General features: G+C 41.3%; 1 protein-coding gene across 1 annotated transcript in view; it reads right to left on the bottom strand.

Moving 5' to 3' along the window:
- Nucleotides 1-10,727: 10,727 nt before the first annotated feature.
- Nipa1 (NIPA magnesium transporter 1) overlaps nucleotides 10,728-18,859 on the bottom strand; it is a 45,066-nt gene continuing 36,934 nt past the window's right edge. Inside the window, exon 5 of the mRNA XM_021167566.3 lies at nucleotides 10,728-17,283. Within this exon, the coding sequence (XP_021023225.1) occupies nucleotides 16,772-17,283 (512 nt within the window). The 3' untranslated portion in view covers nucleotides 10,728-16,771. The remainder of the gene's footprint in view (nucleotides 17,284-18,859) is intronic.

Raw genomic sequence — 18,859 nt, 5'->3', positions numbered from 1 at the left:
TTAAAAGCTACTCTGCTGTGAACTTGACAACCAGATACCCAAGTGTCTTAGAACTGGCTCTTGAGGGCTTATTTTGCTCAATTTTTAGGTTCAGCTAATTTCTAGATGACATGCAAGTGGGACTTTAATGATCAGGTAAATACAGAATGACTCCAATTTTTCCACCTTTCCAGGTGTCCACAAATTTTACAGTACCTGCATCTCCACTCTCCCTGAATCTGCATTGGCTGGGGGAATGGTATTGAGCAAAGAAAAATGCAAGTTATCTGAATGAAACTTGATAAAAAGCCGGGACTGGTGGGCAGGAGAGAACAATGGAGAACAAATGTAGTACAGTGTAGACCAGGAACAAAGCCACCGTACTGACTTCCTGGCTAACTCATAATTGCTGGCAAGGTTCAGGTTGGTTCACATCAGCAAAGCTGCCCCACTGACCCATCGGCATAAGAGAAAGAATAAGTGATTGCCACCTCATTTTGGTTTAAATTGATAGGCAGCAATAACTTAAGTGATAAAGATGGCAACAGTCATCTCCAAAGACCTGTTGATTATCATAAAGGCACTGGTTGGTTCATTTGAACAGGTGTGTGCCACGTGTGAGATCAGCATTGTAATTTACCCATAGTAAAGAATTATCTTGTGGCGCCTCCCTCTCCTTTTCCCTTCCTCCCTCCCCCTCCCTCCTCCCCATTGTCCTAAACATCCATTGTCTAAACATCTAAGATACAGATCCTTCTCATCCATCTACTTTCATCATTATAATCCTTTAGCTACTGTCACACTCATTATCTTGTCCTCCAAGCCAGTACTTACATCACACAGTGGAGTGAGTGTGGTGTGTGTGTGTGTGTGCCTATTTAGTATGCTGCAGGCTCCTTAAATGTGCAAATCATTTTTCTAAGTCATAATGTTCCATATCTAATATTGTGTGACTGTTCAAGCAGTGATCATGGATACCTTTAAAGCTTTAAAATCTAATTTTTGTAGGCCCTTAGGAGACAGAAACAGTAGGATTGCCACAAATTGAAGACTAGCCTGAGCTACATATACATTTTCAGGGAAGCTTGGTTACAGTGTGAGACATTGTTTCCAAAGGAAAACAAAACAAAAGAAAAATTAAATAAAATTGTAATTCTCATATGTTCCTGATGGAATTTAAAATAGCACAACCTTGGAAAATGGACTGACAGCTTCTACAAAAGTTGACTATAGTTAAAGGTGGTAGCAGATACCTTTAATTCCAGCATTTAGGAGGCAGAGTTCAACCCAGTCTGATCTACACAGGAAGTTCCAGGACAGATAGGGCTATATAGACAGATGGTGTCTTAAAAAAATAAAAATAAAAAAGGTAAACAGCCGAGTGTGGTGGCACACGCCTTTAATCCCAGCACTAGGGAGGCAGAGGCAGGCGGATTTCTGAGTTCGAGGCCAGCCTGGTCTACAAAGTGAGTTCCAGAACAGCCAGGGCTACACAGAGAAACCCTGTCTTGAAAAACCAAAAAAAAAAAAAAAAAAAAAAAAAAAGGTAAACATACTGCAACCATATGACCCAACTGTATTAGTTATCTATCAAAAAGAAATGAAAGCATGCATATAAGCATGAGAGAAATTGTAAATAAATATTCTATAGTGGTTATATTTGCAATGATAACAAGTACACCTGTACACATCGCAAATAGTCTAATGTGAGTAAGTCAATAAACAGTATCATATCTATATAGTGGGAAACTAACCAGTAATAAAATGGAGTGAACTACTGATAGATCCTATAAAATGACTGAGTCTCTGAGAATTGAAAGCCAGCCTCTCCTTGTACATAAAATATCTGGCTAAGAGAATGAAAAGGAAATGGGAGCTGGAGAGAGGGCTCAGCAGGTAAGAACACTGGCTGCTCTTCCATAAGACCAGGGTTCAATTCCCAGCACCCACATGGCAGCTCACCAGTGTAACTCTAGTTCCAGAGGATCTGGCACCCTTGCACAGACAAACATGCAGGCAAACACATCAATGCACATAATAATAATAAATCTTGGAAAAGAAAATCTAGGGAATAGGAAGTAGCACATAGTGACAAAAAGTGATGGTGTGGAGGAGGGGCAATAAAAGCAGGTTTCAAGGACCCAAAGGAAACTGGCATAACGACTGTTTTCAGTTTTGTTCCTGATGTTACTTTCATCACATACACTGCATGATATGCTTGTGCTGGTTTGAATATGCTTGGCCTATTATTAGGAGATGTGGCCTTGTTGGAGTAGGTGTCACTGTGGTGGTGGTATTTGAGGTCAGATATGCAAACTCCACCCAGTGCACAGAGAGGATCCTTCTCAGTGCCTTTGAATCAAGATGTACTCTTAGCTCCTTCTCTAGCACCATGTCTGCCCCAGTTAAATGCTGTCCTTTATAAGAGCTGCCTTATTCATGGTGTGTCTTCACAGCAATGGAATCCTAACCAAGAAAACACACTAGATGATTACAAACTATTATGTGCCAATTATACCTCAATAAAGCAATTAAATAAATGTCACTTCTACAACACCAGTCAAGACTTATAGTAGGTTTTTGTTTGCTTTTGCTTTCTGAGACCAATTCTCACTAGGTAGCTATACCTATCCTAGAACTCACCAGGCTTTGAACTCACAGAGATCTACTCACCTCTGCCTCCCTAACTCTGGGATTAAAGGCATGCACTACCATACCCGGCAGATAGTATTTTTTGTTTTTTGTTTTTTTCAAGACAGGGTTCGTCTATGTAGCCCTGGCTGACTTGGAACTTGCTCTGTAGATCAGGCTGGCCTTGAACTCACTGAGATCCACATGCCTTTGCCTCCTGAGTGATAGGATTAAAAGCCTGCACCACAATGTCTGGACTTAAAACAGTATTTTTTAAATGTGGCTAATAAATAGTTGTGTGTGTGTGTGTGTGTGTTATATTATCACAAAAGCACAGAACTGAAGAAAAAAATCATATTTTCCACAAGCAACACCTAGCACTAGAGTTGCCCTTTCTCTAACTTGCTTTTTGGGGGGACATTGGGAGCTTGAGGGAGGTGAACTTGAGCTCATAAGTATTTAAAACTATTATATAATAGTATAAATACCATATATTAAATATTATACATTAAAACGATTGTATAAGTGCTTTTCAGTTAATATTAGTTTACTTAAAGCCATAGATGACCTCAAATGTCTAAGAGCAGGGTAAGAATCACAAAAGTTAGGTAATGTGCTACGACAATGGGAGAATGGTCACAGATAAAGGGAAGCAGCAGGGGCTGGAGAGATGGCTCAGTGGTTAAGAGCACTTGCTGCTCTTCCAAAGGTCCTGAGTTCAATTCCCAGCAACTACATGGTGGCTCATAACCATCTGTAATATGATCTGATGCCCTCTTCTGACATGTGGGTGTACACGCACATAGAGCACTCAAACACATTAAATAAAGCTTTAAAAAAATTTAGAAAGAGGCAGGAAGAACAGACACACTCTAAATAGGCACACTCTAATATATAAGAGGGGCCTTTGAAAGGATGTAATGTTTCCATAACCAGGATAAAACCTGAATTGAACTTTCGGTTCAGGGGCCTAGAAACCAACCTGTGTTGTTATAAACCCGCAAATCTGTGGTAATTGAAAATGGTCAAACTATGTCAAATTTGGATGAAGAGAAGATAGCAAAAGCTATCTTAAGTAACTATAAAAAGGAACAATTTTATATACAGGCAAAAAAAAGAATTTGGGGGGCGGAGGGTTGTGATGTCCTAGAACTCACTCTGTAGACCAGGCTGGCCTCAAACTCAGAAATTCACCTGCCTCTGCCTCCCAAGTGCTGGGATTAAAGGCATGTGCCACCACACCTGGCTTATATACAGGCAAATGAGTTGGACCATTTCTCTCCATCTGGTTCACTGTTTCATTTATTTTACTTAGATTGTTTGTATTTTGCTACTTAGTTGCCTTGCCACCCATTAACACAGTCCAGTTCCACTCTGAACCCCTTTTCATGTCCTTGACTGAAAACCTCTCTCTTGGAAATACTAACAAAGTTTTTGGCTCTTTGGGTTTTGTTTTGTTTTGTTTTGGACTGAGACAGAATCTCTACCCTAGGCTGGCCTGGAACTCATTGTGTAGCTGAAAGTAACTCAGAACTGATTCTTCTGTTTGCACCTTCTAAGTGCTGTGATTACAGTGTTAGGGCTCAGGAATCGCTGAAGGATGACCCCGGACTCATATAGTATACAAGATCAAAAAGCATTTATTCTGCAGAAACAACCAGCATGTAGGCGTCACCAACGTGTTAAAATGACAACCCAGACAAAGATACTCAACCCTCTTTTATAGGGAACTGGGGGAATTTTCCAGAAGGACTAGGTAATGTCTAATGTGATTGGTAGGGGCCAAAGCCCAGACTTTAGTACAATTTTGGTTGGCTACTATGATAGGGTTAGATAATCTAAAACCCATTAGTGGGTGCCAGAATGCTGCAGATGGACTGCTTTCCTGAATTATGAATGATTAATCACAGGATGGCCTGCCCAGCACAGATGGCCTATCCTGAGATAAGAATCTCCTATTCACGTGGCTATCTTCAGGCTGTTCCTCCTGTGGGGGATTTTTTTTTATCTTGTCCCTGGACTTTGGGGTCTGCTGCTGGAGCAGACGACTTATGGCCTAGTTTCATGGTCTGTTCCTGGAGCAGATGACCTACGCCCTGGATTCATGGTCTGCTCCTGGCACACATAACCTATGGCCTAGTTTCTGAGTTGAGACAAAATGGAATGAATAGACCCCATAGACCCTTTCAACAGGAATGCACCAGTTTCAAACTGTTTCTTGACTCTTCTCTCCACTTTTCCAACTAAAAAGCCCTTCCTGAAACTAGCATCCAAGGTTCAAAACCAGTAGGCTGAGTGTGTAGCTCCATGGTAGAATGCTGCTCTGACTTGTGCAAGGCCTTGTGTCCTACAGAGGGACTTTTCCAAATCCTGGCCAGAGTAACTCCATCTTAAAGCTGTTCTGTGTGCCACCCTGCACCAACACAAGCCATTCTTTCCAAAGTTGGACGGTGTTTTCCAAGACTAACAGAATTCCTCATTAGGACAAGGTCTGGTTTTGTTTATGTTTTAAGTTACCTTAGTGAGTAGTCATCTCTACTGCTTTTAGTGCTCTGAACACAGGTTTGCATTTATTCAGCTGTAAACTTACAGCCATATAAAATAACTTCATGTGCATGACACTGTAATTGCGGGTGATAGAAATGTTCCATGTTATCCATAGTCATATAAGTAACCCTAATCCATTTTTATTTTACTAAACTTGTTGGAATCTTTCCTTGGTCTGTCTGAGCCCTCCTTATATGAGAGGAATAGATGTTTCTTTTTCTCATTAATTAAAATAACAGGTTGGAGGGGAAGAACGCTAGTTAAAAAAAATGCTGTATGTGTAAAAGGATTGGTTGTATCTGCAGCAACAACAACAAAAGAGCAAAAATCATATAGGACAGTAAGAAAGATTTTAATGGCAAGATTCCTGGTGATGCTTAGAGTACTAAAAGTGTGCTATGGTACTTGTAATTTTTCTGAGCTTAAAATATAAAATATACAACTCAAAATATGAAAAAATAGAATAATAAGGCATTCTGTGAACTAGGAGAGGAATTCACAGGATGAATTCCTTCACATATAATAAATATGCCTCCTGCTGTGGTCTGAATGAGAAACGTCCTCTACCAACTCATAGATTTGAACATTGGCTGGACTTGGTGGCAGTGTGGGGTTGGAAGCTTCACAAGAAGGAGCCTGCTGCTGAAAATGCATGACTGGTGGCGGTAGCTTGACTCCCTGCTTCCACTCTGCTTTCAGGGCATACATACAGAATGTCATCAGCCAGCATCTTTCCTCCTGCCACACCCTGTCCTCCCCACGGTGATGGAGTCTCCACCCTTCTGAAACTGAAAGCCAAAGTACTCTTTCTTCTTTAAACAGCTTTTGGTCATGGTATTTTATATCGCAACAGAAAAGTAATACAGAAGTGTGGGTGAGAAAGGCAGGGTTGTTGCGGTGAACAGCCTGTGTTAGTTTTGAGGGGAATGTGGAAGACTTTGGAGCCTTGGACTAGAAGACAGGTTAAATGTTCACATAAGCAGAGCTTAGAAGTTTACCCACTTCCTTAATGGAGTTCAACCACCGTCCTTGAACTGTTCACTACAGCAATTCTAAGAGTAAAGCGGGAAGTGGAGGGAGAGCTCACCAGGTTTCTGAGGGGAACAAGGACTGTAGCAGCTAGGCTGAAGGCCATTTTTGTGATGTGTTTATAAGGAATCTGATTGCCTATTCTGCCTATTTCCTGAGAATTTTCATGATGAGGCTAAAGTAAGAAATTGACTATTTTCATTTCAAGACAATATAAAATTGAGTATGGGATATGGTTATTGCTAATTTTTCTTATAAAGAAAAGTCTTTCCTAGCAAAAACTGTGGAATGTGTATTTAAGAAGATTCAAACCTTTGTTTGTACCTCTCCTGCTTTGAAAGACTTTTAATCAATTGTTTTAATCCCCTGAGATAAACCAGTTGTGCAAAAGCTTCAGGCTCATTTCCTTTTCCTTCATTTCTTCTGTGCAAACTCTTTTTGAACTAACCAATCTCAAGAGAGTGGGGGTGGCCCAGCAGATGGGGGGTGGGGGAAAGACAGTCACCACCCACTTTAGAATAAAACCCAAGTGCCCTTCCTGCCCTAGCATGCTTCCTCTTCCCATCAGACTCTAAATCTAGACTAAAGCTTTGCCTCGTGGGGACACTTCAATTGCAGTCCTAGCAACTAGCGGAGTAGAATGAACTGAAAAATGTGTAGCTTGGAGAGGAAAAGAGCAACCAAGCTTAAAGCTACAGCCAAGCCCTGTGCTGAAAAGGTAATAGTTAATTAAAGAAGGCGGTGCCATTAGAGAAAAGCCTGCGGCTCAGCGTTAGAATGAGAAGGGTTACCTCAGGGCAAGACCCCACCCAGCTAAGCTTTCCAAATTATGGAAGAAGGCTTTATGGGTTTCCTCTAAAAAGCAACAGCATACAAAAACTTCTGCTACTGTAGAACACGGGTAGGGAGGGTTCCGTCCTAAGCTGGTAACTTGTGGTCAAAACAGGAACAATACCAGCCTGGTCTACAAAGTGAGTTCCAGCACAGTCAGGGCTACACAGAGAAACCCTGTCTCTCGAAAAAAAAAAACAAAAAACAAAAACAAACAAACAAAACCAGGAACAATATACCTTGCAGGCTAATGGGAGACCAAAACAGGAAAAAAAAATATCCTTCAAAAGCTAAGAATAAGTTCCTGTGTGTCCTATGTTAAGTCCTTGTAAGTAAGGGTTTCTATCTATAATTTAGAAAGTTCCGAGCCGGACATGATGGTACACACCTTTAATCCCAGCACGTGGGTGCAGAGGCAGGAAGATCTCTGAGGCCAGTCTTGTCTACTAAGTGAGTTCCAGGACAGCCAGGGCTACACAGAGAAACCCTGTCTCAAAACCATCCCCCTCTCCCCACCATTCCAGGTGGTAGGGCACAACTTTAATCCCAGCAGTTGGGAGGCAGAGGCAGGTGAATCTCTGTGAATTCAAGGACCAGCCTAGCTACAGAGCTAGTTCCAGAACAGCCAGGACTACATGGAGAATCCCTGTCTCTAGGAAAGAAAGAAAGAGAGAGAGAGAGAGAGAGAGAGAGAGAGAGAGAGAGAGAGAGAGAGAGAGAGAGAGGCAGAAGAGAAGGAAAAAGAGGACTAGGAGGAGGACTAGGAGGAGGAGGAGGAGTTGTTTCTGCTCGTCCTGTGCAGGCTAAGGTTTCTGTTTGTTAAAGAATAAGTTTCTGTTTGTGCATGTGTTAAGTGCTTGCAATTTAAGGTTTCTATTTGTATTTAAAAATAAGTTCCTGTTTCTTAGATCTGCTATAACTGCTTTGCAACTCCATCCTTACCCTTGTTCCTTCTTTTTTATTGTATTTTTTAATGATTTATTTTTATTTGATATGCACTGGTGTATGTATGCCTGCATGTATGACTGTATGAAGGTGCTAAACCACTTGGAGCTAGATTGGCAGTTCTGAGTTTGCCACGTTGGGGACAGGGGTTGAATCCGGATGCTCTAGAAGAGCAGCCAGTGATCTTAACCACTAAGCCATCTCTACAGCCTCTCCTCTTCCTTGGGCTGTATAACAGCCAACTCTCTAGCCCCTGTGAGCACATTCGCTCTCCTATAAAAGGGACTTTAAGCCGTCAGCAGGGGCTGCTCTCTTAAAACTGAATGTACGGTAAGACAGCTGGCTGGCTAGTCTCAGGTGCATACCCAAATACAGCTTACTTTATTGGAAATTGAGGATTTCATCTCTTCTCCTCTTAACTCAAAGGTTTAACAGTAACCAAATCTAGCAGTGTTGTCCATATGGAACTGGTTTTAGAGACATGAAAGGTAGAAAGAAAGAAAGAAAGAAAGAAAGAAAGAAAGAAAGAAAGAAAGAAAGAAAGAAAGGAAGGAAGGAAGGAAGGAAGGAAGGAAGGAAGGAAGGAAGGAAGGAAGGAAGGAAGGAAGGGGCTGGTGAGATGGCTCAGTGGGTAAAAGCACTGACTGCTCTTCCGAAGGTCCTGAGATCAAATCCCAGCAACCACATGGTGGCTCACAACCATCCGTAATGAGATCTGATGCCCTCTTCTGGTGCGTCTGAAGACAGCTACAGTGTACTTACATATAATAAATAAATACATCTTTAAAAAAAGAAAAGAAAGAAAGAAAAGGAGAGGATTTTACATTCTTTCTCTACAGACTGAATCACTAAGGTCAAGCCATGTGTGATTAGGTTGGAGTCCTTGAGAGGGCACTGAATGAAGTCCAGATGGTGTTAGGCCTATGTTAAGATGGAAGTACCAAGATGCTGGGGATGCCAGGGCTGTTAGACATCTGCCAAGCAGAGCTACATACAAGGATACAACCAGCCCAAGAGAAACATTTGTGCTTTGGAGGGCAAAGCTGGAGCGGCAGAGCATCTAAGCTCTTGGGAACTGAAGACCCAGATACTTGACATGGAGCTGCAAGATTTGATGTTTGTCCTGCGGGGTTTCAGACTAGCTTTGACCCAATCTTTGGCAATGGGAATGCATATTTTGTGCCTTTTTATATTTAAACTATGTAATTTGCTTTTTTTGTTTTTTGTTTTTTTAATTTTTTATTTTACTCGAGTCACAGGTAAGAGGTTGCCTCGAGTCTCAGAAGAGGCTTCGGACTTTTGAAGTGTTAAAAGACTATGGGGACTTTTGAAGTTGGACTACACAGTTTTGCATCATGAGATGCATGAACTTATGTGGTCCAGAGGCCAGCTGTGGAGGTGTGAATAAGAAGTGTCCCCTGTAAGCTCATGTAGTTGAGCATTTGTTCCACAGATGGGGGTACTGTTTGGGGAAGGTATAGAACTCTTAGGAGGTAGAACCTTGCCGAAGAAGTATGTCACAGGGGGCAGGCTTTGAGAGTTTATAGCCTTGCCTTACTTCCTGCATGTTCTCCCTGCTTCCTGCATACAGATTTTAAAATGTGATCAGCCAGCTCCCTCCCGCTACTTACCTGCTGTCCTATCCCCACACAGGCTGTCTTATCTCTCTGAGATAAATGACACTTACTGGTCCTTAAGGCAAATCTATTTTATCACAGTAACATGAAAGTAAAGAATACATCCCCTAAGCAAAATACACAAGTAAACTAATAAATGTAAAGTCCAAAGGAAACTCCTTTTCCCCAAATTCAGGTGGCAAGACAAACGCCAGCATTCCTCAGGAACTTGTGAAGCTGGTTCCCCTCTAGGAAAGAGCCATTTCCCTTACCTCTGGCAGAAGGGACATGTGGGAACCTGTGATGTCTATTAGCATCCCAGAGAGCATGCTGTCCTCCATGCTCTCTCAGTATCCCAAGTATCCAGCTCTTCTCTCGCCTCCTCTCCTACCATAAACCTTCTCCAGCTCAGGAGCTCCCCTCCCCCAGCTGCTCATTTCCCCCTCCAACCTGCTGTTTCAGTGAGGTGTTCTCTTTAGTCCCCCTCTCTGGGTTGTCTCTTAGTCCTCTCTTTTTCTTCACTTGCCCCCCTCCCCAGGTCCAGCCTGCTGGCCATGGTCAGCCTGTTCCTTTCTCTCTCTGCTCTGGACTCTTCCAGATGCCTCTGGCTGTTCTCTCTCACATCTATAACAAAATCCTTCGGCTTAACCGTATCATGGAGCAGTCATGTTGTCAGCTTATACAATAAACATCTGCTGTATTATGGGCTGGCATGATAACTCAGTGATTAAGAGCACTTGCTGCTCTTGCAGGGAGCCAAGGTTTGAATCTCAGCACCCACACTGGACAGTTCATACCCACCGAAAGCTGCAGTTCCAGGAGATCCAATGCCACCTTCTAGTCTCCTTGGGCACTAAATGCATATGGCACACATAAATATACTTAGGCACACCACAAATACACATAATTTTTTTTGGAGACAAGTTATTTTTATGTAGCTCTGACTGTCCTGGAACTCACTGTGGAGACCAGGCTGGCCTTGAACTCAAGAGATCTGCCTGTCTCTATTTCCTGAGTGCTGGAATGAAAGGCATGCACCACCATGCCCAGCTTGCACATAAATAAAACAACAAAAATGCGATACATTGGGATGATTTAGAACCTCAGAGTACATAAGAATTCCAAGCATTGAGAAAAACCAACACAGACTCAGCTAGAAATGTTACTTTATTTTAAAACATATACATAATAATAAATATTATTGTAAAACTTAAGAGCCTTTTTTATCTACATAAGGCAATTATAACATGCTATGACTACTTCTATGAAGGAAAATATAAGCAAGTCTTAGACACTGATAGATATGTATGTGTGTACTAACTGGAAACTTCGCCCCCACTACATTTATGTGAAAAAGCTTTTACAGAACCATCATTTGGCATTCTATTTAATTTGTTGCTCTCATTATATTCATTTCATGAGGAAGTAATAATTATCCTTTTAAAAAGCTAAACCAGGTTTACAACCGAAATGCCACACCTTTAAACTTTCATAAAGTGCAAAAATACGGATGGGCTGAAATGCAAGGCCTTGTGACAAAAGCAGCCTTCGGGATGTGTCAAGGGGACTCTTTGGCGTTAGTGTTTCGGGAGTTCCTGACATCTGCCTGGCATCATCAGGACTAAGGTGCCCTGGTAAGCTGGAAGTTCAGCATGTCTCATGAGAAATTCAATGCTACAGAACTGATGGGACACATAGGCTCCACGTACAGCACACAACCCAAGCAGACCACAAAGGAACTCATCACGTCATCATAATTTGGTCTTCCCATTATTTTTGAAGTTCATGTTTTATTTCCTCCTCCAACAAAATATGTAAACCCTTAAAACAAAAATTAAAGTCTTAGGGAATCACGCAAACTTTATACCCAGGGTTCTCCTCACTTGCTTGGTGTTCAGAGCTACATGCTCTACAGCACAGTGTTGATCAGACTCCAACGTCTGCAAGCTTCCCAGCAGTTCTGAGCATGATGCTCCCACCTGCCATTTCCAGAGAGTAAGTGAAGGTACTCTCGGTTTAGAATGAATTTTGGAGGACCTTCCTACAACTTTCGAGGTAGAAAAACCGAGGCACAGAAAGGTTAAAATATTCACATATATATCCACAAATCAGGAGAAAATTGGGGGAAAAAAATAAGTCTACCGGAACTGGAGAGATAGCTCGGTGCTTAAAAGCACCGGGTGCTTTGCAGAGAGCTCAGGTTGAGTTCCCAGCCCACATGGTGGAGCACAACCTGCAGATGCTCCAGTTTCAAGGGATCTTCCGCCCTCTCCTGGCCTTGGTAGATACTGCATGCAGGTGGTACACATACATACATGCAGGAAAAACAGCCCATATAACATGAAATAAATATAGAAATTAAAAAACAAACAAACAAACAAACAAACAAATAAATCCTTCCTGTCTCCATGGGCCTATAACTATACTTTTAAATTACTTTGGGTACATTTGAAATAGATGTTTATTTACATGGTCATTTTTTTTCTATATAATATCATTTTTAATAGATATCTTTTGATACAACAGCTGTTACTTTTAAAAATATTCTTTTGCTGCATTTAATTGCATATGAGAAATGTGTATGATAAAAAGTGAGTAGTAATATTGGGCTGAATGTTCATTCCTATTTCTATAACTCTTAATTTTCTTGCATGGATAATATAGTATACGGATCTTGCCAGATGCGAAAAATCACCTATGAGCAAAATTACAGACTCTTAAAATTCACCAGTGACAACTATCACGTGTAAGTGAGAAATACAAAAAAAATATGTGGTAAACAGGCTGATGGTGTGACTGGTGAGCCAAGTAGCCTTTTGCCAACTCAAATGAACAGAATCTAGCAGTGACTATAAGTAAAACATAGGAAAAATGTGGCTATGTCCTTAGAAACTCTGTGCTAAGGAGCTGATAGTACAGTTTTGGTCCCTGAGAAGGCTTAACACCAAGATTCTCTCCAGCCCTGCTTAACAGACTAACAAGCTCCTTTGTGTCAGTCACACTGAGAATACTTCCTTAGATCTAATTCATACCATCATGATGCCTTTTAAAGATCACAAAAATACTGACTAAGATGTAGTAGCTATCCAAGAGAGGAGCACTGCTCTGCTAGGCAAGTCTGGAATAAAAGTATCACTGCTAACGAAAATTATGACTATGCAGGAGGCCCAGTGTAATGACATATGCTTGTAATCTCAGCCCTGGAGAGGTTGAGGAAACACAGTTCAAGGCTACCCTGAGACACACAACAAGACCCTTTTAAGGGGATGAAGAGAGAAAAATTATGCAGCGGGCAATAGTTGATGCTCACTAACACTTGTTTCAACAGACCGTCTACACCTAAAAGTCACTACATCTGAGTACTTGACAGAGCCTGGAGACTAGCTTCTAAACGTTCAGCACAGCACCAACCAAGAACTGGACTGTTAGGACCAAAGGAAGAGGATCTGTGACTGCAGGTTTGAGCATGGTTCTAGCTAAGTACACACGAGCAGGCTAGGGATCTAGCTCAAGGGAAACTCTTGCCTAGCATGCATAATGCCCACGTCTGAATTTCCTGGTAGTACAAAAAGAGAGAGGAAAACAGATGTGAGACTCAATGAGAGGGAAAGATCAATATATTATTCCTATGATTATTTCGGAAATTTTTAAAAAGCAGAAAAATGGCTTAAACAGTAGAAACGGAATCTTATAGTTGAACAGAGAGAGCAGTGAAATATGTTTTATTGGTATTTTCGTAGAAACAACTATAGTGATAGTATCAATGATCAGCAATGAAACAGTTCCTCTCCAAAGGTTCCAGTGTAGGCAGTTATGTCTTCCTCCTCTAGAACACACAGAGCCTTTGTGCAGACCAGAAAAATGTTCCATATGGATCTGGGCTCTATCATCAGTTATCCCTACCTGATTTTATACTGATTTTATACCTGATCAATACTTACAACAGGAAAAAGCCTTTTCAAATAGAAAGATATGTATAAGCAAGGGCACTGTCCAAAAAGAAGAGGAGAGTAATGGCTTAAATATCTTCCAAGAGTAATTCTCTAAGTTGTTCCAAAATTTTTTATTTTAATGATTTTAAAGATTTGAGGGGGGGGGAGTACATAGTAGGCATGATTTCTTAAGTTTTATCAGAAAGAAAACCCAAAACTATATGATAATGAAAGTGTTTCTTGTTTGTTTGTTTGTTTGAGACAGGGTTTCTCTGTATAGCCCTCGCTGTCCTGGAACTCACTTTGTAGACCAGGCTGGCCTCAAACTCAGAAATCCTCCTGCCTCTGCCTCCCAAGTGCTGGGATTAAAGGTGTGCGCCACCACGCCCGGCAAAAGTTTTTCTTATAAACTCACTTTTCGAGAGACCAGTGAGAGATTCTTTTGCATTCTAGATTTCCCCCCAGAGCTCTGACTTGGGAAATTATATTTTCTTTTGCATTTCCAAGTGAATTGTGAAAAACTGGATTTGTATAATAGTAAGTATACATCCATGTGCACTACATTAAATTTGAAAATTAGGCCCTATTCATGATCATTACTTGGAAGTTAATTGTGATAACTTGCTCTTCCAGAACAAAAGCATGAAACCTACTGAAGCAATCTGCTAACCAGATGTAAACCTGGGTGATCTGGCCGTTCCAGAACCTTAGGAGAACTATTCATACTATAAAATCTTGCTTTACACATGAAATATTAGCCTTTGGATATTCATGGTATATTGTAGATTGAAACTTCAGATATATCAACAGGTGCACTTAAACTAACTCCATGGGAAGTAGCAAAAACGAACAAGGTAATTTCCACATTATAAATTAATTCACTGTACTATTATAGCTATATTCTTACCTCAGAAACTTTCGTATTAAAATTATACAGATCCTGCTGCATAACACTTTCCATTTATGTTCTGTTCAATAAACTAAGTTTTATATTACTAAAGATACTAGTGATTAAAAAAAAAATTCAAGAGCCAGGCAGTGGTGGTGCACGCCTTTAATCCCAGCACTTGGGAGGCAGAGGCAGGCAGATTTCTGAGTTTGAGGCCAGCCTGGTCTACAGAGTGAGTTACAGGACAGCCAGGGCTACACAGAGAAACCCTGTCTCGAAAAACCAAAAAAGAAAAAAAAATTCAAAAGCTGACACAAAGAAGAATGAACTCGAACATTTACTAACTACTGATTTATGCAAGGTTTTCAATTGTTTGAATCACTTTGTTGCTGTTCTTCACAAATTACTGACTGATACACAAGATCATTATTCATGTTTTCACTTTATTGAGTCTGACAAATGGCCAGAAAACAGATTCCTTTATGCTAAACTACTATTTTACTCTTTTTTTTCCCCCTACAGTTCAGAGAACTATTATTTGGGTCTTTTGGGGGATGGGCTGAGACAGGGTTTCTCTGTCTAGTCCTGGCTGTCCTGGAACTTGCTCTGTAAACCAGGCTGGTCTCAAACTCAGACATTTTAATCCTTTGGGGATTAAAAGCATATGCCACCAACATCCAGTTATAATTTGGGTCTTTACTTTAAAAATGCCCCTTCTATCTGGAAAAGCACATTTTTTTTGTCTTAGTGGGGAGTTTAATTGGGTATTATTAAAATTCATGTTCTCCTTCACCTAACTTATTTATTCAACCCCATTCTTTTTAACTTGGACTATTCCATTCAGATAAAACAAAGCAGGTAGAATATACAGCATCGTAATACGATGCTATATTGTGTTGCCTTGTATCTTCCTCCAATTTAGTGCACAGGAAGGTTACTATGGAATAGAGGGATGGACCATGTCTGATCTAAAATACTGCATGATTAACAACTATTTCCCATCTAAGAAGGTTGTTTTGTTTTGTTGTTTCTCTTTGATGCTGGCCATGAAGCCCAGGGTCTTGCATACAATCAGAGGTTTAGGAAGAGGCTCAGTAAGAAAGTATAGAAGGTTCTATCATTTCAAATGAGAAGGTTACATTGTTTTCATCTTTGCTAGAAACTCCCTTAGAAAGTACACATGACACTTTGTAGAAAAAGTCCTAAACTGTGTTCCTGGATTGAGGTGCTTTTACTTTGTTTTGTTTTGTTTTGTTTTTCGAGACAAGGTTTCTTTGTGTAGCCATGGCTGTCTTGGAACTCACTCTGTAGACCAGGCTGGCCTTGAACTCAGAAATCTGCCTGCCTCTGCCTCCCAAGTGCTGGGATTAAAGGCCTGCACCACCACCGCCTGGCTGAGGCACTTTTACTAAACTCTTGCAGTGTGTACTAAAGAGACAGTCTCTAATGTAACAACCTTAGCATCAAGTTCAATACTTTATTTCTTCTGAATGGACACAATACTGTCTGAAACAGAAAGCAGGTGTTTTTCATAATTAATCCAAGTAACAGAGGTTAAGTGCAAATTAAATATCTCTTCATACTTACTCAGTTGTCCTTAACTGGATGACAATCTACATCTGGGTCAATTTTCAAATTGTCCTCTAGCTTTAGATTTTTGCTATCTTCCACTGACCATAGTATTTTTCTAACTACTTTACATATCTGTAATTAGAACAGTTAACAATATACACAATAATAGTTAAATTAAGTGAATAATTCAAATGATAAAGGCACTAAAACTGATGTGAGCTATCGGACAGTTGCCCTGTCGATGGAACTCTGCGTCACTGCCATTAACTCCTCTCTCTCTGCTTACCTCGGCTTTTGGGGGTACATGTAGGAGAGTCTGGTTGTTAAAGGACTAAAAACAACTCGATTCACATACCGCTTATTTGAGTAAAATACCTGAATGCTATACATGCTTAACACAAGCACAAGTCACTCACGTTTACTGTACAGAGCCAGATTTCACTTCCTTTTCCAAGGTACTCTACGAATATCTGCTCCCCTACAAAGACTAACTAGAAAGACCTCATCCTTATCTTCTGGTAAATGATGTTAAAATGTTTTAAACAATTAATGAATGAAAGCTTCTAGGTTAATGAAAATGAAAACAGAATTTGTCTCATCAGAGAGAGTTTACACCCAACCAACCATCGGGAGCTCTGTGCTGCAGAGGTCTGGACCTCACCCTGGTGCAAAGCCTATTGTCCACTGGATTATTAGTTCACAGGCAACTCTCACCGAGAGTCTCTTCTACTTGACATGTAGTAAGAACCACAGACCCCCTCCAATGCCTGTTCCTCAAGCCCCCACCCCTTGGTTGCATCTTAGTCTGTTTTCATATTGGATTTGTTCATCTCTCCAAGGTTGAAGTTGAATTCTTTGAACACCTGTATGAGGACAATTCCCACGGAGACAGTTGTAAATCCACAGGCCATGCCCAAGAAGTCCACCAGGCCCACATTGCTCCACTCCCGGAAGAGGATGGCTGAAGCCAGTAGGACCAGCGTGGTAAACACAACGTAGTAGATGGCCCCAAATACAGAGGAGTCGAAGCACTCCAGGGCCTTGTTGATGTACCTGAATTGGACAATGATGCTGCAGCCCAGGACAGCCAGGAGCACCAGGCACAGGCAGAGGGCTCTCTGACTGGATGGATTGTTGTGCAAAATGTCTTGGGCTGCCAGCCCAATGCCCTTGGTGGAAGGCACAGTGAAACTCCCCAGCAAGGAGCAGATGCTGATGTAGACCATGATGTTGGTGGGCCCGTGGGCTGGTGCAATCCAGAAGATCAACAGCAGCAGCATGAGCAGCACGATGCACAGGTAGCCCACAAACACTGCAAGACAGATGGCACACAGTGACCAGGGAGGCCATCCCCCGAACACCATCCAGAGGTCAGAGCTGAACCAGGGCCCGATCCCTTTCCAGCCACCCCTTCAACCAGGGGGAGAGAGACCTAAGGGAGGACAGGTAACCAACCACTCAATAGCTCTAACTTAAGTTTATTAACACTCACTAAGTCCATTCCACAAAAAAAAAAAAAAATCAGACAGTTATGTAGCTTAGTGGTAGAGCACTTGCCCAACATACTCAAGGTCCTGGGTTTGATCCCAAGCATGGTAAAACAGAAAATGTGTAGCTCCAAGCTACTGCAGCCACAAGAGTAATGTTAGGCGAGAAGAACTGTTGCCTTCCCAGGAATGTCCATGCCTAGGAATCTTTGCCTTGAGTCCTTTACCATTAAAGACCTCATTATAATTCTGCCTCTGGTTGGATACAACCCTAACCAGGCTACAACTACCCAATGCCCCTCCAAATGGATGGAAACATGCTCTAATGAAAAAAAAATCCATCCCCAGGACTCCCAGGACCAAGCCTGGAGTAGCTGAAGAAACTGTGACCATCTCCATTGACAGGAAGCCCCTTCATGGCTCCCAACAGAGATGTGAAATGCTGCCCTAAAGTGTCATAACTACTAATGTTTATATGACCTACTCCGTCGGTACCATTAAAAGCAACAACAAAAACAGGTTTACAAACCTGAGATCAAACAAACAAACAAAATCCAACAACAACAAAAAACAAAGTGGCAGTTGGAGAGATGGCTAAGAGGTTAAGAGCACTGACCAGTGGCACTTCCAGAGGTTCTGAGCTTAACGCCCAGCAACCACATGGTGGCTCACAACCATCTGTAATGGGGTCTGCATCTGATTCCCTCTTCTGGTGGGTCTGAAGGTAGCTACCCTGTATTCATGTACATAAAATACATAAATAAATGTTTTTTTTTTAAACAACAAAGCTAGTCACATGGTGGACTTTATTTTTTCTTACTGACTGGACCTTGTTCTGTTATTCTGACTGGTCTGGCATACCTAAGTCCAAAGGATCCTCCCAACTCAGCCTTTTTAGTAGCCGAGACGGTGGGAAGAAGGCACCACTGCATCCAGCCACAAGATGAATTTTCTTCCTTCTGAGTGAATTTCAACAAATGTTTATAGAATACTTTCCACAGAGAGATGATACTAAAGGTGTAACAGGGCGTACGCTAAAGTAGATCATCTTAAACTGTGGCAGTGTTTAGGCCCAATTCAACCTGTTCAGTGGTTCTCAACCTGTGGGTCTCAGTCTCTTTGAAAGGTCAAATGATCCTTTCACAGGAGTCACTTAGACCATCAGAAAGCACAGATACTGACATTATGATTCATAACGGTAACAGAATTATAGTTATGAGGTAGCAATGAAAATAATTTTAAGATTGGGGTCACTACAATACAAAGAACTATATTAAAGGGGCCAGCATTTGGAAGGTTGAGAACCACTGACCTACAGGATGCATACAATGGGTCTGGGTGTGGTACAAAGAGTACACACAACCATAAATTATCCTATATTCTTCACAACTTCTGAATGCT

This window comes from Mus caroli, unplaced genomic scaffold (assembly GCF_978045245.1).
Source record: "Mus caroli unplaced genomic scaffold, Mus_caroli_1 scaffold_8, whole genome shotgun sequence".
Taxonomy (NCBI): Eukaryota; Metazoa; Chordata; class Mammalia; order Rodentia; family Muridae; genus Mus; species Mus caroli.
The sequence above is the reverse complement of the archived record's forward strand: the minus strand, read 5'-3'. Positions and strand labels throughout refer to the sequence as shown.